At 45.1% G+C, this 23,007-nt stretch overlaps 1 protein-coding gene across 1 annotated transcript in view; it reads right to left on the reverse strand.

Moving 5' to 3' along the window:
• KIAA1549L (KIAA1549 like) overlaps nucleotides 1-23,007 on the reverse strand; it is a 114,792-nt gene that overhangs the window by 6,987 nt on the left and 84,798 nt on the right. The window contains 2 exon segments of the mRNA XM_021684735.2: nucleotides 2,019-2,116; nucleotides 11,107-11,457. Of these exon segments, the coding sequence (XP_021540410.2) occupies nucleotides 2,019-2,116; nucleotides 11,107-11,457 (449 nt within the window).

A 23,007-nucleotide genomic window follows, 5' to 3' on the forward strand; every position in this document is an offset into this window, starting at 1 on the left:
CCGAGGACCACATTCCCTGCTGTCGCTGCTGCTGCTGGCCTAAGAAGCTCAAGACTCCGGGGAAGCTCGGGCGGCTCCAGGAAGCAGGAGCCTAGCACTTTCTAGGCGTTATGAATGACAGGCACTTGTTTTTGTTTTTTTGGGGGGGACCCACAGGCAAGCAGAGAATCCAGCCCATTAAACACTTCCTATTTCTACTTAGTGCTCAGAAAGCTGGTAAGAAGAGGGCTGCCTGGGCGCCACGGGGGCCAGCCTCCCCCTCTAGCAGAGGGTGCTTTAGCCAGTCTCTGTCCTCCCCCTCACAGAGGGACTTCAGGCTCTCTTAAAATTAAAATGGAAGGAGGCAAAGGCAGCCACAGCAGGTGGCAGGCTGCCAGCCCATATGGCCACCCTCTGAGGAGCGGAGTGTCTGTCACTGTGAAGAACAGAACAGAGCCACAGCAAGAGGCAGACATCTGGGTTCTAGCTTCCTCCCCCTGCTGAGCCTCAAGTTTCCCCATTTGAGAAACAAAAGGGGTGGATGACCCCCTCTCCAAGGCTCCTCCCTGCTCTAATCCTTTGAGTCTAAATGGGAAGCAGTGGCCAGCTGATATCTGGCAAGATGGCAGACGCTGTGCAAGGGCATGGGAGGGGATGGAGGGTTGAGAGAAGAAAGAAGAAACTGACACTGGCCCTTAGCAAATTGGCCACAAATGACTGCTGTGAAGCTCCTCGCATTAGAACTCTCAGGAGTAATTAAAGCCCCCCACTATTGCTCAGAGAGGGTGAAACACAGAGGCGTGATGATTTGACTCAACTTCAGGGTGGGTGCTGGAGGCTCGGTAGGGTGGGTGCTGGAGGCTCGGTAGTGTGGGGTCTCCCTTCCTTTCTTGCTCCCTCCCCTCTTTCTCCTGGTTGCTCTCTCCCATATCCCTGGCTTCCCACATACTATTCCAGGCATCTGCTCCTAGTTTAGGAAACCCTTACCAGGAAAATTCTTGAGTTCTGCTCCATACACTCAGCCCCCTTGGATGAATCTCTGCAATCAGTTAGGCCCTGCCCTCATTTTACAGATAAGGAAATGGGGGCCAGTGAGTTGAGGCAACTTGCCTAGGGTTACACAGCAGGTTAGGCTGGAACCCTGGTCTGCAGCTTCCCACCCCACCCTGAGCTCAACTGCAGTCAAGAGCGGGTGTCTACACACAGCTCGGTGTTCTAAACTACTGGAAATGAAGGCAGGGTCATTTCCGGGGGAAACTCATTTTTCTTCACCATTTTCACAAAGGTCAGACCTGCGGTCCCCAGGTAGAGTGTGGCTAGCATGTTGGAACGGGGGAGGCTGGGGTAGGAGGGCCAGGGCACTGGCCTATCCCTATCCCAGGGCACACTTGTTTCTTTAATCCTGGACCTGACGCCTATCCAGCATCTCCCAGTGCTCATGGATTTTGTATTTCTTGCCTACCTTTGTTTGAAACATGGGCTTGTCATATCGTTACAGAACAAAGACAGTATCTTTATCATATCTGACTTATAGCTTTCTATCTGAGTTCATCTCTTTATACATATCTGAGTTCATGTGCTCTCAGCCTCCTGTCTTCAGAGTCAGGAGTTAGGGTGGGTGCCCAGACATGCCACTCCCTAGCTTCTTGGACACTACCCCTAAACGACAAAGGGACTTTTGGGCCCACACACAGGTGCCAGGAGCTGCCCAGACTGGAGGTGGCCATTGTAGTGGGCTGAGCTGGAATAATTTTCAGATGTTGAAGGTCAGGGTATGAGGCTTTCGGGGTATGGGTTGGTTGCCCTTGGGTTCTTCAAGTCCTGTAGAACTTTCCATTTCAAATGATAAGAAAGTTGGTCAACCCTCCCTGTGCTCCCACTTCCTTCATGGTCCTCCGGGCACCCCAGACACATGGTTGTCGGAACAGGTGATGCACCCTGAATTCAGGGGCAGCAATGAAGGAAAACCGTCGGGTCAGAGTACACAGGACCAGATCCTTTCCAGACACTGCAAACAAGCCCAGAAAGCAATGTGTTACCGCCTGAGAGAAGTAACAGCCACGGGGCCAGTCCGGGGAGGTACAGGTGGAGGGGGAGAGCCCATGACCATTTCAGGAAGCTGGGAAAACCTGTATGCCTGTGAAAGAGACAAGCAAGAGAGGAGGATGTGTTAAAACGCAGTGTCAGTCAACACACAGGTTCTTCTTACTGAAAAGGAGAGTAGGGGGCGCCTGGGTGGCTCTGTTGGTTAAGCGCCTGACTTTGGCTTGGGTCGTGATCTTGGGGTCCTGGGATCCAGCCCTGTGTCAGGCTCTGTGCTTAGTGGGGTGTCTGTTTGTCCCTCTGCCCCCTTGCCCCTTGCCCCCAACCCCCCAACCTGTGCTCTCTCTCTTTCAAAAAAATAAATAAAATCTTAAAAAAAAAAAAAGGAAAGCAGGTTTCCAGGTCAGATTTTCCTTCCTTCCTCCAACTCTGCCCTTTGCTCTTCCTTCTGTCCTCCAGCCCCCTCTTCTACCTCACCTCTGCCATGCTCCCCTGTGCCTGGGCCACCTTAGTCACGAGTCCTTCAGCTGATCTAGTGCTTTCCTGCCTCTGGCTTTTGTACATGCTACTGCTTCTCCCTGGGACACTGTCTCCCAGTTCTTCCCGCGGTTCCTCCCTCCACCTCGTTCAGCCAGCCCCCTGTTCCCCTAGAGCCCCAGTTAATCTATCTCCATATTCTGCTTTATTTTTTGCCACAGCAATTGTCACTCTCTGGTATTATATCATTGCTTATTTATTATCTGCCACCAGCTAGAGTACAATGAGGGCAGGGGCTTTCTTGTCAGCTCTGTCCTCGCGCCTGCAACGGTGAATCATTGATTGCAGTTCACTTTCTCGCTCAAAAGAAAGCACGTTTAACGGGGGGGAAAGCAATGGGTTTAGAGTCAGGAAGTAAGGGTGGAGGTCCTAGCTTGCTGATAGATAGACTTTATGTCCCTAAGCACGTTAGGTGGACTCTCTGGGCCTCGTTGTCCTCTTCTAAAATGGGGACAAGGATGCCTTGCACCAAAGGGGGCTAAGAAGATCAGGCAAGTCAGTGTAAGCATTTCACAATCTATAAAGCACTGTTCAAAGATAAAGGATTGGAACTATCACAAAAGTGAAGACTTTGATCAACACGTGAGGGGATAAAAGGGAAACAGTCAGAGATAGACAGGATCAGAGAGCCAGGCCACAGCCTCCTTTAGTGGGAGAAAATCTAGAAATGCTCTCTGGGAAGACAAAGCTTAACTTGTGCTTCTCATTCATCTTTTTCTTTAGGTATCATGCCTGCTAGATCTCTTGAGGAACAAGCTGACAAGACTTTAAGCCTGAAGGCATCAGGACAAAAAGAGCAGCAATGGGAATCCATAAATAGGGTTCTTTGAACTGAATGAGGTCTTCCGCCCTGCAGCATTATGGCAGACTACGTACTCGTAAGGGCCGACCCATGAGCTAACAACTAGATCCTAGATGAAACATACATCTTAATGCACTTCGGGAATTGCAAGATGTAAGGGAAACCTCAAAGACCCTACCCACACCCCCCCCCACACACACATCTCAGCAAACTAAAACAAAACCATGAGCTGAAACCAAAGATAGAAATAGAAGTATGCAAATATGAAAGGTGGGGTTGCCTGAAGTCAAGCACCATGTTGGCAAACGATTAAGAGATCAAGCCTTGGGACAGGCAAGGGGGGGGGGGGGGGGGGGGGTGGGGGGGGCGGCGCAGGCAAGTGGAACTGAGATACAAACAACCTGCAAGGGGCTGATTGTGCTCCCAGGCTCAGGCAGGAGCCATTGTAAGTCCTCTTTGGAGGCGATCTCCCTAACCCAGGCTCTCAGGAATGGCACAGATTAAGATAAGCAGACAGGAGCTCATAATCAAAGACCAGAAAACATAGGTGAAAACAGGAGAAAAAAAACAAACAACAGATTTACATCTTTAAGGACTTAAGAGTTTAAAATTTCTAGGTACGAAACAGAAAACAGAAAGGTAAAAAATGTTTGTAACAAATAAATGACCAGAGATACTCTCAGGAATGATCAGGAAGATTTGAAAAAGAACAAATAGATCTTTTAGAGGTGAAATGTAATTACTGAAAGAAAACACAACATCGGAGATAGACTAACTGGGGCTCTAGGGGAACAGGGGGCTGTTGAGTGTTGAGTGGGCTGTAATTACTGAAAGAAAACACTCAACAGTGTAATTACTGAAAGAAAACACTCAACACTCAAAAAGTAATTGATGTGCCACAGATGAAGAGAAAATTAATAAACTCAAAAATGGAATTAAAGAAATTACCAAGGAGATAAGGAGATAGAAAATATAAAAGAGCAGTAAAAAAATACGGAGGGCAGAGTAAGAGGGTCTAACATGCAGCTAATCAAAGTCCCAAAGTCCCAGAGAAGAAGAGAGGCCATATTTAAAGAAGCAATGACTAAGAATTTTCCAGAATGGATAAAATCAATGAATTACTAAGTTCAGGGAGTACAATGTATCCCAAGCAGGATAAATAAAACACAAACCTAGATACATTGTACTGAAATGGTAGATTGCTGAAGCAAAGAGAACATCTTAAAAGCAGCCAGAGAGAAAAGGCATATCATCTACAAAGGGATGACATTTAGATTGACGTTGGACTTCTCAACATCACCTAGAAGACCATGGAATGCAAAGTGCTCAAAGAAAATAACTGTCAGCCTAGGAGTGTATCAGCAATGCTAACTTTCCAGAACAAGAATGAAAGAAAACATTTGCCCAGATCTAGAGGTACTGGCTGAATCAATTTGGAAAGCTACATTACCATTCTGCATTTCCATTTTTTGAGCATCAATCAACAATGTATGCTAAGCTCATATTCAGGGAACCAAACTCTGAAGCTCCACTAGATCCTAAACTTCTTGGGTTTCAGCAACCATGGTACCCCGACCTTATGAAGCAAAATGCTTTGCACCTAATAGTGCTAAATAAGTACTTGTTCGATGAATGTTGAGTGAATCAGAGTCAGGAGACCCAAATTCTCATCTTGATTCAGCCGTTCACTTTCTGTAGGCATGTCATTCAGTCTCTCTGCCCCTCATTTTTTGCTTGTTTGGTTTTCATTTTCCTTGTGAAATAAGGCATTGGAGTAGCTCATGGGCTTCCAAGCAAACTTTTCTAGAGCCATGAAATCATTATGACATAATCTGAATACACAACCAGATTAAAGCAGAGCTTCTCTGGTTGAAGTTGGCGGGGGGGGGGGGGGGGCAGTGCTGGTGAATTTGGCCCTTCACTTACCAGCATGATGACAACCTGGGACCTCCCTGAACTCTAAGATTTTGCAGAGAGTTTGAAAATCATAATCTTGGATGTCCTTCCAGCTTGTACTCCATTATTATCAATAAACCATCAAGTAAGGACATGCCTTTCCCAAAATAGAGAAAGGGGTTTATAGCCCCTCTTCCCTCTTCTGGCCTCTCTCATGATACTCGGTAGAGGAGAGAGACGACCTATTTTTATCCCTGATCCCTGGAAGCCTTTTTGAGGCTTAATGTAACATCTGGCACACAGTACGTCCTCCATAAGTAAAATCACTTCCTTCTGAGACAGGGTAATCTTTTGATACAGTAATTGTAGTAATTAACACTTTTTTCTCCCCACAATTCCTGGAATCCAGGGCCCTTCCCCTATGCCAAGCAGCAAGGGTATCCCACCTTCCTGCCCCAGGGAAGGAAGGCCAGAGCCACAACCATTGAGGATGGCCCAAGAGCCAGTTCTCACTGGAGTTTCGAGAGCCAAAACTATTGAATTTAGGATTTTGAATATCAAAAACCTAAGCGCTAAAGCACTCAAGGCCTAAAGTTGATGCTGAAAGAAGAGATTTGGAAGAAGAGAGGTACATTTAGACCACTCTGCCCCTAGATGAGGTAAACACCCTGGGGTTAGGAAGGGGAGGAGAGTGGGAGGGAAGCCAGAGGGCTTAGATGCTGATGGGTCTGGAGAAGGGGCTCTAGGTCCTGCCTCGCTCTGGGGGAAAGGGAGGGAGAGGCTAATATGAGGAAGATGCTAGAGAGGGGAGAGGGATAGGATATGTGTGTGTGTGTGTGTGTGTGTGTGTGTGTGTGTGTGTGTGAGATAGAGGGGGAAAGAGAGAGACAAAGAGGGAGAATAGCATACTCAAGCATGGCAGGGAGAGGGGAGGGGTCTGGACAGAGCTTGCAAACAGGAGGCTCAGGATCCAGCTGTGCTCCTCCTGGACTAACAGCTGGAGATTAGATGGAAATAAGGACTTCTCAGGGACACCAGCCAGAGTAGTTAGATGAGGACAAACTGAAACCAGATTCTGATGCCTACTTCCCACCCCTTCACCATGCTTTGCACCATGTAGGACCCTGCAATAGCTCAACCCATGGGTAGGGAGGGAGACCCTGAACTGAAATTGAGCCTTTGGCACATGGAGAAGAGAAAAATAAAGAAAGGTATATGTCTTGCACCCCCTGAGTTTTGTGGGCTAAGTATTCTTCAGACTTCATCTCCTACACTTCCCTTTCTCCCTTCCCATGCAGCATTCCTGGATAAACTGTGGTTTTTACTCACTTGAGTGATTTTTCTAAGCTTCGAGGGGTATGCTGTTGCTGGATGTTGGGTACTTAGCTGGTTTTCAAGGGGGCTTCCTCAGGGCAGTCCAGAGGCAGAGATCCCCACACCAAGGCTGTAGGACAGTGTGACAGTGTGACCTGCTTCAAGGACTCCCAAGAGTTGGACAGCGCCCCACCAACAGTGCCAGGGACAGACCCTCTCCCGGTGTTCCGACTGCCTCAAGCCACCAATGACTTTGGAGCAACCAGAGGCAGAGAGGGCCCAGTAAAAACTGACACTGAATTTCCCACCCACCTGACCAGATGGGAGCTCAGAACAGATGCAAATCGGATTAGGAGAAACATAAGAAACGTAATTATTTCCTGAACCCAAGTGTTGTGGTGTTTGCAGACTCATATCTGACAGGTCTGCCTATCTCATCAACAGAGGTTTTGTTTTGATTTTGAGGGGAAAACAGGAAAAAAGAAAAGCTGTGAAATTCTCGATTTCATCCTAATAGAGATGTCTCCCTTATAAGCGGCAGTGATAGGAATGGACAAAATCCTCTCAGGGTCAGCTTCCTTATGAGGAGATCACACTCTGCCGTTCTGGAGATCTGAGTCTCCTCCAAGTGCCTCTAGTGGAGAGGCTGTTTTAACCCTACTACCTTTCTCTGAATCCCCTCCTCTGACACCAACAGAAGGCTGAAGGATGTTTTCATTCCACTTGACACAGACTCGTTAGGGCTGCCGGCGAAACTGGATCGGTCTTTAGGTGTCAAGTCCAGTCTCGTCACAGATTCCGGGGTGAAATATGATCAAGAGTCCCCCAAACTGCAATGCGGAAGTCCCAGGCTGCCATGATATAAATGGCATGAGCCTGGCCTAGCTCATCGAAAACCACCAGCTTCCAATTATCCTCCGGCGGAGCTCCAAGAGCTTCCTTTTGGGAAGCTGAAAAGTAATCATAGTTATCATTCTCAATCGCCACCTTTTCTATTGATTTCCACATTGTCATAGCACAAGGGGGCTCGGCAAAGAACTCGGGTAAGAATCATTATTTCTACTGTGTATTGTTAGCTATTTTTTCCTTTTATGAAAATAGGGACCACATGTGTTGGCAAAAAAGAGGAAGTCTTCATAACAAGAGAACTGCCTTTGATAGTGTTCTGGTTTGATGGCCCATCTCTCTGCTGTGTTATTTCTCAGCTCTTTCCCAGTTTTCGGTGGCCTTGTTTTTCAAGCCTAGAATGCTGATGTTGTTGCCCTTCTTGGCACCACTGCCAACCCCAAATTATAACGAACAGAATGATCTAGGTTTTCATAGGTCCCACAATGAAATTTTTAGATAGTTTTGTTAAATTGAAGCACCATGGACATGGATTCCATCAGCGGCTGGAAGATCCTCCTGGTTGTTTAAATTTTTCTCTCTGAAATTGGATCTCTCTATGGATCCCCAGAGTCTGGCCTCCAGCCAGAGGGGTCCAGCTGTTGAGAATCATCTTTCAACAGAAGTGAAGCTTCTCTGGGACCCTCAGTTGGGGCACCCGGAGCATGCTCTTAAAGGAATTCAACAGAGCATGAGGAGGAAAAGATGTAGTCCTGGAACTGTCAGGAGAAGGAATATAACTAGTGGAATTCAGTGAAAAGGGCAGAATATTTTTACAATGATGACTACCATTGATCGAGCAATTTGAGGGGCTGAGCTTCATCGGAAGCCCTCTGATTAATATCAGCAAACAAGTAGCGGGTACTCCCCAGGTGCAGGACTGTGCTAAACATTTTCCATGAACGCCCACTTCATCCTCACTGAAGACCTCTTATCACCACCGTTTCATGGCTGAGGAATCCAAGGCTCAGAGTTGCAGCCACTGGCTACGGTCATTCAGCCGCTGTGTGCCCTTCTACTCTGGGCTGAGGGCAAGTCCAGGGATGAGGTCAATGTATGGAGGTCAAGAAGGATGAGCCAACGAAACTGAAGTCAGTATGAATCAATACAGAACGGATACAGGTGACTCTTCCCAGGGGACAGACACTTAAGAGCTGCGTATAAATGTGGTAAGATTCGGGTGTTTTCTAAATCTCAGTAAGAAAAACCCCTTCTTCCCCATAAAGGTGGGTACCAATTTAATGGACAATAAGAAAACTATAATTGTGCAAACTGTAACATCATGGCCAAAGGAAAGTCTTTTAAAGGTGATGGATTTGTAAGGCTTGGTGAGAATTTTTCTCTTTCTGAAAAAAGGATGTTTGGGACTCCAGCTGATGGGAGCATGGCCAGTGGTGGCCCCACAGTTGCTGACACCCTTTTGGAAGGCAGTGCTTCTTGAACATGTCCAGCAAACTTCCCTGATGGTGGAGACAGACTCAGATTCCTGATATCTGGGCATTGCCCCGAAGTCTTCTATTTTAGCTTAAAGACTGTTTTAAGAATTTTGCATTGTATTCTACCCGTACCTCAGAAAATGGGATGTAAAAAAGATGGCTGGTGTTTACCCTTTGTCTTTCATTGTCTGTACTCTCCAGGTTTGCCTATCACAGATGGAGAAGAAGAAAGCTCCAAAAATAACTAGCTCTCCTTCTGACAATGTTTTACTTTCCTCAGCTTGGCTTTTACTTAATGAAAGATCACACTGACCAGCAAACATAAGTATTCTGGCCCATGTGGTCAGCCAACTTCTCACTGCAGGTTGCTAAGTTCAAATCCTTAATAAAACAGTTGTTGGGAGCCTAATCAGTGTGAGTCAAATTCCCAGGAGCTGATCCCCATGGAGTGAATAGACAAGATAGAAATTCTGCACCTGCCAACCTAAGGACAAACGCTTGCAGACGATGGTCCCCCACACACATGGCCACCCCACCCTCGAGGTTCTGTGTGAAATAAACTTCAGTCTCTCCTGCTAAAGCTTAGCCAATGGGAAAGGTAAGGCTAGACCCTGACATTCAAAGAGAGGGAACTGATAGAGGGGATGAGGAGCAGGGTCAAGGGGAGACATCTCAGTGACTTGGAGGAGAGGGGGCATCTGGAGCAAAGGAGAACAATAAGGAAATTCACAATAGTGTGCAGGCTATGTGGTTGCACAGCATAGTAGCAATGTATTAAGTGCCTGTGTGTAGTGTGGACCGTGGCGGGTAGGGGCATGAAATTATCACGAAGGTCCACAAGCCCATAGGTGTCCCAATTAGTCTCCTGCAAAGAAATAATATGGATGAGGAGGTACTGTAACATTGCACAAGGAAGAACAGCATGCTGGATAAGAACACGGGCCCTGGTGCTGACCGCCTGGCTCTGGGTCCCAGCGGTGCCCCTTCCTGGCTGTGGGACCTGAACACATGTGTAACCTCAGTTCCTTCATCTGTAAAATAGGGATAAAACTACTACCTGCCTCAGTGGTCCTTATTTGTAGTAGCATGATCAAGAGCATACACATATACATGATCAATACCTAATAAAAGTAAAACAACAACTGTTGGCTTTTGTTATGTTATTATACATCACAACGACAATTTATAAAGCTCTATTAATGAGTAACCCTCGGGGATAGGGCGTAGACTATTACGAGGGTGAAATCTATACACGCACAATGCATCATTTATTATGGTCCACGGTTTATCCATCTTTTTAAAAAGGTATCTGTAGATGCTGTGGTAATGAGTGAAATGCACACTAATTAAAATTCTTGTTTAAATCATGGAAGCTTTCAGTCACTGGGTGCTTTCTCCAATCCTGAAGCGCACTTACCAGCAAATGAAATAGGCATGACCAACATTGTTGTAGCATTTACTGTGTGCCCGGCATTCTTCTGAGTGCCTCAGATAGATCGACTCGTTTAATCTTTACAACAACCCTAGGAAGTGGGTTATTTTTATTGTTGATTTCACCTGTAGAGAATTTAAGTGATGTCTCCAAGGCTAGTGAGTCATGGAACAGGGACTCGGAGTCAAACGACCCGCCTCCAGAGCCTCTGCTCCGAACCATCAGGCCCATGGCCCCCTAACACGAAGCTCTGCAATGTGTTCTGACATTTAAAATCGGTCCTCATTGGGAGGGGGGATTGGTTAGCCCGGTGATGGGTATTAAGGAGGGCACGTACTGCATGGAGCACTGGGTGTTATACGAAAACAATGGATCGTGGATCACTACATCAGAAACTAATGATGTATTGTATGGTGACTAACATAATATAATAAAATTAAAAACTACAAAAATAAAAAATAAAAAATAAAATGGGTCCTCGCACTTGGAAGTGCAGGAAACCACCAGTGCATGAAGAATGAGGTCAAGCCTTTACAGGAGGGGTAGTCAAAAGGAAATTCATTCTACAGTGTATTACGGTTTGATGTAAGGGCTTCCTGTGTGTTTGTGCCCATGGGTTTAGGCTTGGATCATGGGTGGAGGATGGGATGAGAGCCCAGAAAAGTTTGTCTCCAAATCCCCAGGTGGTTTATCCCTAGAAGTCCCCGCCCTGAGACCCCCTTTGGAAACACCCTGGGCAGAGCTGACCTGCTGGTGGCAGGTGGGTGGGACGTCTGACTTACCGGCCGAGGCAGACTGTACTGGTACATTTCTGGGCGATAGGTGGGCACCCACTGCACTCCTGCCCTGGGCCGTGTCATGGTCCCCGGAGCGCTGGTCACCACCTCCGAGTAGGGCAGGTGTTGTGCTGAGCCATAGGCTTCCTGGTGCCGGCCCTGGCCTGCGTGGCCCGCGGACGCCAGGCTGAAGGCCTCCTCCAGCAGCATGTGCATCTGCTGCCGGACCTCATCGATGGAGGGCTGGGAGCTCAGAGTGGACGTCTCCGAGTGGCCCTTCACCTGCCTTGACCTGCCGTAGCCCCGGGGCTCATTCACTCTGTCAATGTTGGTTTCTTCTATGATCTCAGGCTCCGTCTGGGGGATCAAACACAAGCCCATTGATTTGTTAATGAACTTTCCTTCCCCTTAACGCTGTCTGCACTTTAAAATGTTCAGCTTGGGGGCGCCTGGGTGGCTCAGTCATTAAGCGGCTGCCTTCAGCTCAGGTCATGATCCCAGGGTCCTGGGATCGAGCCCCGTATCAGGCTCCCTGCTCTGTGGGAAGCCTGCTTCTCCCTCTCCTACTCCCCCTGCTTGTGTTCCTTTTCTTGCTGTGTCTCTCTGTCAAATAAATAAATAAAATCTTTAAAAAAAAAATGTTCAGCTTGGACTTCTGCTATTATTAGGTGTAGTGCTCATTTATGTTAGCACCTCGCTGCCCTATCCAGGAATCCACCCCACCGGGGTGGTCAGCTAGCACTGTGTTTGGAAGGCCACTTGCCAGCTCTCCAGGTGGCTTCACTTTTCTGGAGCTCCAGCGATGCAGCAGGCTTTGCTAACTGGTGTAAGGATGATGAGAAATGGCTTTTCATTGACGGCATTAATGATATTCTCTAAAACCACTTAGAGACATTCTCCACCCTCATGCCTTTTAGGTAAAAGAATCTAGAGCGTCTGGTAGTCTACACCCCAATGGTTGATGCTCTGGACTCTAGACTAACTCTCTAAATGGTCCTGTGTCCAGCCATTTAGGGAATCGCTGGCTGCCCAATGCCAGTTTTATTGGAGAGAGCAACAAAATCCTGCCACTAGATCACACTGATCTCAAAGTGGGCTCCACACTGAATCAGAAGCTCTGGAGCAGGGCCCAGCAACCTGTGCTTTAGCCAGCCCTCCAGGAGACTCTCCTGCCTGCTCAGGGTTGAGACCAACAGATCTAGAATGTTCTCCCGCCTTCCTCCAGTGAACCTTTCACTTAGGGGGCAGCTGCAGTACCTGGGTTGGCAGAGGCTGGGGCATCATCAGCTTCCAGAGCAGGCTGCACGGACTGTCTCATGCTCGCCTGCTAATGAATGCTTATTTAAGAAGTCGGCCTGTGTCTGGGTCTATGATAGCCTGAGAGTAAGGCTGTGGGGGAGTAGTTAGTCCACATTCACTCAAGCACGTCCGTGGCTAGAAGAACGTGAGGGTTCCGTGAGAATAAATCAGCATAGATCGGTTTGCCACCCTGCTCTCCATCTATGACATAAGTGACATACTACCACTTTAGCAAAATTAGACAATATGGATAAGTAAGAGGGAAAAAAAAATCTAAAAACCATTAAACTTTGGTGTACTTATTCCACTCCGAAGCCTATCGGGGTGTGCGTGTAAACTCCTTCTCCATACACACGCACCCATTTAAAAAGATTTAGGTATTTATATCCTGGTTCTGGGTGGTTATTATTATTTTACAGAGAATGAATATTCTCCCACCTGGGTGGCACAATTTAACAGCTGAGTAAACCTTGGGGCAATGTCTTAGCTTAGGTTCTCCCATAAAGCAGGACCTGAGACATACTTTATATACAGATCATTTATTTTGGAAAACAATTCCAGGGAATGGGAGTCCGGGCCTAGAATGAGTAAATTGGGGGAAGAAAAAAAAAAAAGCCAATCAAGGGCAGGCACTAAATTAGTGACTGCTGTGGGCAACTGAGGCTTAATTCCCCTTGGGAACCCCCTCCCTGCCCCGCCAAGGAACCAGGCAGAACATGGTTGAGGACTGTATAACAAAATCTTGTCCACCAGCTCTCATCCCCCACTAGTCAAGAGTTGCTCCAGAAAGTGTCCTTGAACTCTGAGATCTGTGCAGGTACCAGATGGGTACAACGGGTTCCCATGGAAGAGAGACAGAGAAGCCTCAGGGCAGAAGTAAAAGCTAAGGGACTGCTACGGGGAGGTCAAGCTCCTGCTGCAGAGGACAGATGTTACAGCAAGGCCAGATCTAAAAGGTGTGTTGAGAAGACAGAAGACAGGGCATAAACGATGTTCTAACCAGGAAAGTTACTTCACTTTCTATCACTGGAGTTCCTCACCTGTAAAGTGAGGATAGTAGCATCTGCCTCCAGGGGTCTTACGAGGATTAAATATGATGATCCGTACAGAGTTTAGAACAGTAGCATACGGTGAAACACAGTGGTAACCGTCGTCACCATAATTATCGTTATTATTACTTTTACATATTCAACTGCACCTGTTTCTCATGTAATTACTATGCGTAAGCCTCTCGGATATATGAGACAGAGCACAACAAGAAAATGTTGCCAGGGAACTCATTCATAAAGGGAAGTCTTTCTCCCCTTAAAATCTATACACGGAAGGTCAGAAATTTGTTATTTTTCCTATTTTGAAGACATACTCACTTTCCTTTAGTATTAAATTAATATAAGTGCATTAGAGAAGAAATAGAAAATACAGAAAACACCAAGAAGAAAAGAGACATTCCCTGTAATCTTATCATCCAGAGTTAAGGCTTCGCCGTAGTTCAAGATCAAAAGATGAGGGTCTCTGTCAACTTTCAAATCTAGATTTATCAACAAACATCTACAGTAAGAATTGAGAATACCATTTTTATAGGAACACAAGCAAAAATAGGTCATGGAGTAGAATGCAAAATTACTTTTGCCCCAATAAACAAACTCAAAAACATTTCATATCTGGGTGCATGCCCTCATGGGGCTCTTATCAATTGGGGATCTTTAGGGAAAGACTTGAGATGGCTCTCCTGGAAATGTGCTCCCTGATGGCTTGATGACACCTTCTAGGGTAGTGGATGTGACTTTTTTTTTTTAAGATTTTATTTATTTATTTGACAGAGAGAGACAAAGCGAGAGAAGGAACACAAGCAGGGGGAGTGGGAGAGGGAGAAGCAGGCTTCCTGCTGAGCAGGGAGCCCGAAGCGGGGCTCGATTCCAGGACCCCGGAATCATGACCTGAGCTGAAGGCAAACACTTAACGAATGAGTCACCCAGGGGCCCCGTGAATGCAACTTCTGAAAACAAATTTTCTTCATAATGCAGAGAACATTTTGGACAGAATTTCAAGCCCTGAAAGGACTTTAGGAGACCATTTAATCCAAGCCCCATTTTATAGATGAGGTGGTCAAGGCCAGAGTGGTTTAAGTGACTTCTCCCAAGTCACCCAGGGGTGGCTGTGGCACAGTCTAGCTCTCCCAGCTCCCGTCCCCCCCACATCCTGCTGCACCATGTTGCCCGTTACATTTCCCTGTCAATGCTGTTTGCTACCCAAACACTGCCCTTCCTCCCTACATCCCTGTCTCCCTAATAAATAATGGATGCTTAATGCTAAACTACTCCCAGTGGAAGATTAATGGCATTGGGATGAGCTATGATTTTTCCCACCCCTGAGCTGTCCTATGCATTTCCAGTCATATTGGTGGATCAATTATGTAATTTATAGTTGTGCCTTAAGCAGGGCAAAAATATACTTGTTAGCAACAACTAACTCCCTGCTCTGCCACTCTTCCAGGAGCCCTGGGGCGGGACTGTGCCGGCTTGGGGGTTCTCTAAGGTTGGTGGGGGAAATACGATCTTTGATGATGAGGTGGAGACATTTTCTCCAGGTTCCCACTGCGTCCACCCCATAACACCCCAGCAGAAGTCAACCTCTGCTTCCCACCCCAGAGTTTCCATTTCGTATGGGAGGGGGCTTCACTTTAGCTGGGGGGTCCAGAGTTATACCCCAAGTGACCTCAATAGGATTGCTCCAGCCTCCTCCTGTTTTCCCACTGTTCTCACTTGGTTTTTTAGTCTCTTGACATCTACCGATGGAAACAAGACAAACTGTCATTATACCCTGGGCTTCCCCCTCCTCACACTTGTATTCGCTTATTTAATGTCTGTCTTGCCCAAATCTGGATGCTCCCTGAGCCCATTTCACCTCTGTCTCTTAGGAGCTTAGCATATTAAAAAAAAACTTGGTGAAATTAAACCAATAAGAAATTCTGTCCAGTTGCCCATGGGGTAGAACCTGAGGTTAGGATAAAGGGTCCACATTCCCTGACACATTCACTCCCTAAGCCTCAGGCTCCTCATCTGTCAAATGGGGGAGCTGAACTTTGATCTGGGAAGGACCTTCTGGTTCTCACATTTACTGTTTCTTGGACTCTATCTGCTCCAGGAAGGCCCGAGGTCCTCCTACTATCATCATTCTTGGGGGAATCTCACATCTACTCATGAAGTAATCTCATGTCTACTCATACCCCTGCCCAAATTCCTTCCCCACCTTGAAACATGTGAGCAGTGATACATTTGCTCTTTTACTTAATAGACAATTATTATTTCAACGAGGCCCTGGGTTGGGAGTTGTGGATACAGCAATTAATAAGATGGTGAGCCAGCCCTCAAGAAGCCCCCAGTCTATAGGAGGAGCCAAACGACAAAGACAACAGCAATAATCATAGCAGATAACATTTATTCACAGCTTATGTGCCAGACACTGTCCAGAGTGCTTTATATATATTCACTCTTTTTCTTTTCTTTTTTTTTTTAAGTTTATTTATTTAAAATCCCTACACCCAATGTGGGGCTCAAACTCGCAACCCTGAGATCAAGAGTTGCGTGCTCTACCAACTGAGCCAGCCAGGCGCCCCTCACCCTTTTTCTCTCAGTAACCTATGAGGTAGCAACTCTGACTGTCCTTATTTTATAGGTGAAGAAATTGGGGTATTGAATATGTTGCCTGTAATTGGCAGAGCTGGAATTTGAACCCAGAGAGTCTGATTCCAGCCCCAAACTGTTACCCATTGTACATATCTAAACAGATAGATTACCATACTGCAGATATGGGCTTTGACAGAAGGACAAAAAGACCATCTGTGACCAGGAGGACAGACTATAAAATAATTACTGAGATAATCTCATAGACTCCTAGAAAGATGGAAAACATCAATATATACATATAAAGCTCTTCTAAGAGTGTCTGGCACATGAGCATTTAAAAATTACTAGCTGCTATCATAATTGTTGTTATCTGTCTCATTCCATAGATTGGGAGTGCCTACAGGGCTGAGCTGTGTCTTAGGCTTATATCTACAGCCTCCAATCCAGGGCTGAGCCCAAAGCTGGAACCAAGACTCGTCTGATGAGGGACAGAACTTAACATAGCAGGTGCTCAAATCTACTTGAGGACCTGTCATGAGCCAGCCTTGTCCTGGGTTTTCCACATGTGTCACTTCACCCATCCCTGAGGACCATATGGTTGTACCCATCTTCCAGATAAGGCGTATCATGTCTATACTGGCTTAACTTGCTTAACTTGCCCCAAGCCTTTCTCTCTAATTTGCACATTTCTGAAAATACCTTTTGCTTTTATTTGACAAAAAGGGGGAGACAGGAGCAAAGACAAACCTCCCAGTGTTGGCTGATGGTTGACTTGGGTATAATGTTGGGGGCTGTGTCTGGGACAGAGAATTTATTTTAAACCTCTTTAACTTGAAGTTTACCATACTTGCTTCTCCAACCTCCTGAAGTACTGGGGAACTATTTTTTTTTAAAAACTATATTTATAAGTTAATCAAGATGGACTTCAATAAAAATTCTAAAAAATTAATCAGGGAATGTCCGATCATGGTAGGAAATTAGAAAACACAGATAAGCAAAAAGAAGATAATTAAAATCCACTCTAATCCTACTGCCAGAAATAACTACTGTTAACATTTTGGCCTTTGTGCATATCCTTCCACATGTTTTCTATGCATATGAAATAGAAGGAAGATTATCAATGCTGGAGCCTTGCCAACCGCCGCCCCCCCCCCCCCCGCCCCCCAGCAACCTCCACACGCGGGCCCAGCATTGGCCACACAGATTCTCCAGCTATTGTGATGGAAAATAGGAAGTACAGGAGAACAAACAGGCAGAAGGGGTGTGGGCTGCAGGATTTTTAAGTGGGATTTTGGAGAGAGGTGCAGAAGCAGCTATGACATATGAATGGGAGAGGAATTAAGGGAATTTTATAAGTCTTACTGGGCATGATATAATCACCTTCATGTATATGAAAAATATAAGTAAAGGAATAGAAGTATTTAAAAATTACTTTTGTTGACACTGCACTCAAACTGAGCCATCTGGGTCATGCTTTTATAAACAGAATATACAAACATACATACATATATATGTACGCATATATATACATATATAAGGTTTTTTATAAAATGGGACTGTATATAATATCTTGAAACCCTTTTTATACAATATTGTGAAATGTCTCTGCCAGTAAATATATGTATTTTAGGGAATAACTTTAAATGATTTCATAGCATTCTGCTATATGGATTTTTCAAGCTATATGTAATAGTCCCCTATTGTAGGTGATGTCCTAGTATCTTGCTGTAGAAACAAAGCCAAAATAAGTACACTTGTGAATGACACTCTGCACATAACCATGGATTCAGCCTCAGGTTAAACCCCTAGAAGTGGAATTATGGGGTCAGAGGATATGCACATATTGAAGATCTTGGACTCTTAGTGTATTTCATCATTCAGTAGCAAAGTCCACAGGTATTTAGAAGAAATTAAGGCCATTTCTTCTGCACACCTGAACCCACTTGGGGCTTGAGCTCTGGTGCCTACCGGAAAGAGTGAGAAGCTGTGACCCTTTCAGGGTTTTTTTCAAAAGAGCACACCAGGATGGCTCACACAGGGACTAAGTATCCATGTGACTTCAGCTTCACTTTGAAATACTACAGAACAAACCTGAAGGAAATGACAGCCCTGCTGGGACCCCCAAGTACCTTCTTTCTAGAAAGTATTCCAACACAGGACACAGCTCAGGACACAGCTCAGTCCTACTGCCTGGTCCTGGAGCAAATTCTATAGCCCTAAGACTTCATCAACACTATAAACTAGTTTTCTGGGGTGCTGGGTGGCTCAGTCGGTTAAGGGTCTGCCTTGGGCTCAGGTCATGATCTCAGGGTTCTGGGATGGAGCCCCACATTGGGCTCTGTGCCCAGCGGGGGGCCTGCTTCTCCCTCTCCCTCTGCCTCCCCACCCACCTCGTGCTCTCTCTCTCTCTCAAATAAATAAACTCTTTAAAAAAAAAAAAAAAACCCAAAACTAAAAACTACTTTTCTATCAGACACCTAATGAAAGGACAAATCATGGACCAGGAGAAAATGCTAGGATTTGTAACCAGAATATGTATGGAATTCCTATACATAAAGAACAAAAAGACAACTCAATTTAAAAATTAGGCAAATGGAGGGTATTATGCTGAGCGAAATAAGTCAATCAGAGAAAGACATGTATCATATGACCTCACTGATATGAGGAATTCTTTTTTTTTTTTTTTAGATTTTATTTATTTGTGAGAGAGAGAATGAGAGACAGACAGCATGAGAGGGAGGAGGGTTAGAGGAAGAAGCAGACTCCCCACCGAGCAGGGAGCCCGATGTGGGACTCGATCCCAGGACTCCAGGATCATGACCTGAGCCGAAGGCAGTCGCCTAACCAACTGAGCCACCCAGGCGCCCGATATGAGGAATTCTTAATCTCAGGAAACAAATGAGGGTTGCTGGAGTGGTGGGGGGTGGGAGGGATGGGGTGCCTGGGTGATAGACATTGGGGAGGGTAAGTGCTATGGTGAGCGCTGTGAATTGTGTAAGACTGTTGAATCACAGACCTGTACCTCTGAAACAAATAATACATTATATGTTTAAAAAAAAAAAAAAAGAAGATAGCAGGAAGGGAAAAATGAAGGGGGGGAAATTGGAAGAGGAGACGAACCATGAGAGACTATGGACTCTGAGAAACAAACTGAGGGTTTTAGAGGGGAGGGGGATGGGGGGATAGGTTAGCCTGGTGATGGGTATTAAAGAGGGCACGTTCTGCATGGAGCATTGGGTGTTATGCACAAACAATGAATCATGGAACACTACATCAAAAACTAATGATGTAATGTATGGTGATTAACATAACATAAAAGAAATGCCTATTAAAAAAATAAATAAATAAAAAATAGGCAACTGTTCAAAGTTAAAACACTGCATTATGACAGGATTGGCGACAGTCCTAAAACACACTGTATATTTTGTACGGAACCATGGGCTTTTGTGCTTTCAGGAAGTTTAAGTTACAGTTTGAGGCCTAGACTTGAGGAAATGGTAATGATTTGTCACAAATCCTATGCATAAAAACAGGTTCTGCAAACTATGGCTTATCAATGATTTTTGTAAATAAAGTTTTATTGGAAAAAAAAAAATTGGGCAAATGGGTGGCATCACAATTCTGGACTTCAAGCTCTATTACAAAGCTGTCATCATCAAGACAGTATGATACCGGCACAAAAACAGACACATAGATCAATGGAACAGAATACAGAGCCCAGAAATGGACTTTCAACACTATGGTCAACTAATCTTTGACAAAGCAGGAAAGAATGTCCAATGGAAAAAAGGCAGTCTCTTCAACAAATGGTGTTGGGAAAATTGGACAGCCACATGCAGAAGAATGAAACTGGACTATTTCCTTACACCACACACAAAAATAGACTCAAAATGGATGAAAGACCTAAATGTGAGACAGGAGTCCATCAAAATCCTTGAGGAGAACACGGGCAGCAACCTCTTCAACCTCAGCCGCAGCAACTTCTTCCTAGAAACATCGCCAAAGGCAAGGGAAGCAAGGGCAAAGATGAACTATTGGGACTTCATCAAGATAAAAAGCTTTTGCACAGCAAAGGAAACAGTTAACAAAACCAAAAGACAACCGACAGAATGGGAGAAGATATTTGCAAAGGACATATCAGATAAAGGGCTAATATACAAAATCTATAAAGAACTTATCAAACTCAACACCCAAAAAAAACTAATCCAATCAAGAAATGGGCAGAACACATGAACAGACATTTCTGCAAAGAAGACATCCAAATGGCCAACAGACACATGAAAAAGTGCTCCACCTCACCCCAGTCAGAACGGCTAAAATTAACAAGTCAGGAAACAACAGATGTTGGTGAGCATGCGGAGAAAGGGGAACCCTCCTACACTGTTGGTGGGAATGCAAGCTGGTGCAGCCACTCTGGAAAACAGCATGGAGGTTCCTCAAAAAGTTGAAAATAGAGGTACCCTATGACCCAGCAATTGCACTACTGGGTATTTACCCCAAAGATACAAATGTAGTGATACGAAGGGGCACCTGCACCCCAATGTTTATAGCAGCAATGTCCACAATAGCCAAACTATGGAAAGAGCCTAGATGTCCATCAACAGATGAATGGATAAAGAAGATGTGGTATATACATATATATATATGAAATATTATGAAGCCATCAAAAAATGAAATCTTGCCATTTGCAACGATGTGGATGGAACTAGAGGGTATTATGCTAAGTGAAATAAGTAAATCAGAGAAAGGTAAGTATCATATGATCTCATTGATATGAGGATTTTGAGAAACAAGACAGAGGAGCATAGAGGAAGGGAGGGAAAAATGCAACAAGATGAAACCAGAGAGGGAGACAAACCATAAGAGACTCTTAATCTCAGGAAACAAACTGAGGATTGCTGGAGTGGAGGAGGGTGGGAGGGATGGGGTGGCTGGGTGATGGACACTGGGGAGGGTATGTGTTGTGGTGGGCACTGTGAATTGTGTAAGACTGATGAATCACAGACCTGTATCCCTGAAACAAATAATACATTATATGTTAATAAAAAAATTTTAAAAATTGGGCAAATGGCTGGAACAGTCATCATCAATAAAAGAAGATACATAACATGTCCCATAAACATATGAGGAAGTGCTCAACACCGGTAGTAATTAGGGAGGTTATATCATTTTACAGTCACTGGAATGGCTAAAATTAAGAAGATTAATAACAGCAAACATTGGTGAGGTTGAGGAGTGACATCAGAACTGGCATACTGTTGGAGGGAGGGTCAAATAGCACACATATCTCGTAGACCTATTTGTCATTCCTTAAAAAGTTGAACGTACACCTCATGACCCAGAGATGCCACTCCTACGGATTTATCCAAGATAAATGAAAACATATTGTCCTGGCCCATTCAGGTTGCCAGAACAAAATGCCACAGACCAGTTAGCTTATAAATAACAAAAATGTCTTTCTCAGAGTTCTGGAGGCTGGAAGTCTGAGGATGCCACGTGGTTGAGTGAGGGTCCTCTTCTGGGTGACAGACCTCAGAAGGGGTGGAAGAAGGGGTCAGGGAGATCTCTGGGGTCTCTCATCGAAGGGTACTAATCCCATTCATGAGGGCTCCACACTTCTGACCTCATCACTTCCCAAGGGCCCCACCGCCTAATACCAACACATCAGAGGTTAGGATTTGAACACATAAATTTGGGGGGATGCAAATCTTTAAAAAAGTTAGGGGAACCTGGGTGGCTCAGTGGGTTAAGTGTCTGCCTTCAGCTCAGGTCATGATCCCAAGGTCCTGGGATAGCCCTGCTTGGTGGTGAGCCTGCTTCTCCCTCTCCCTCTGCCGCTCCCCACCTCGTGCTCTCTCTTTTGCTCTGCTCTCTCTCTCAAATAAATAAGTAAAAATCTTTAAAAAATTGAGGGGGGGGAATGCAAACATTCAGACCATAGCATATATGTTCATAAAATATGAAAATATTTATAGTAGTGTTTTCTGGTAGCTTCAAACTGGAAACAACCCAAATGTCCAATAACAGGATGGTAGACAAATAGTAGTAATAGTGGTATATTTATACAACAGAATACAACACAATAGTACTCAGTGATAAAAAAAAATAAACGACAGATACATGCAACAACATAGGTGAATTCTTTTTTTTTTTAAAGATTTATTTAGAGAGAGAGAAAGAGAGAGAGCAGAGGGGAGGGGCAGGTGAGTCTTACGCAGACTCCACACTGAACATGGAGTCTGATGTGGGGCTCAATCTCACAAACCTGAAATCATGACCCTGAGATCATGACCTGAGACGAAACCAAGAGTTGGATGCTTAACCAACTGCACTACCCAGGCGTCCCAACACAGGGGAATTCTGAGCAAAAGAAGTCAGACACAGAAGAGTACATACCAAATAATGCCATTATATGAAGACACAGAAGAGTACATACCAAATAATGCCATTTATGTGAAGTCCAAGAATAGGTAAAAGTATGAGGGTAGATATCAGAAAAGTGGTTGCCAGTGGGGGGCATGGTGTAGACGGAGTGCCTTCAGAAGGTGATAAAAATGTCCTATATTTTAATTGGACTGGTGGTCATAAGGGTACATACATGTGTCAATGCTCATCCAGCTGTATACTAAAGACCTCTACATTTTATCTTATATAAATTTTGCCTTAATAAAACAAAACAAAATGACTTGGGCAACATAGCTCGTACTATGGGGATGGTCAGGGAAGGCCTCTCTGAAGAGGTGACATTTTGAAGACCTGAAGGAGAAGGGGTTAGCCACGTGAAGATCACAGGGAAGCTTATGATGAAGTCCCGAGATGGGAAAGAGCTTGTAGTATTTGAGAAAGAGAAAGGTGGGCTGCTATGGGCTGAATTGTGAACCCCTCAAATTCATATGTTGAAGTCCTAACCCTAGTAATTTCGAATGAAACTGTATTTGGAGATAAGGTCTTTGCACGGGTAATGAAGTTAAAATAAGGCCAT

Source organism: Neomonachus schauinslandi, chromosome 11 (assembly GCF_002201575.2).
Source record: "Neomonachus schauinslandi chromosome 11, ASM220157v2, whole genome shotgun sequence".
NCBI lineage: Eukaryota > Metazoa > Chordata > Mammalia > Carnivora > Phocidae > Neomonachus > Neomonachus schauinslandi.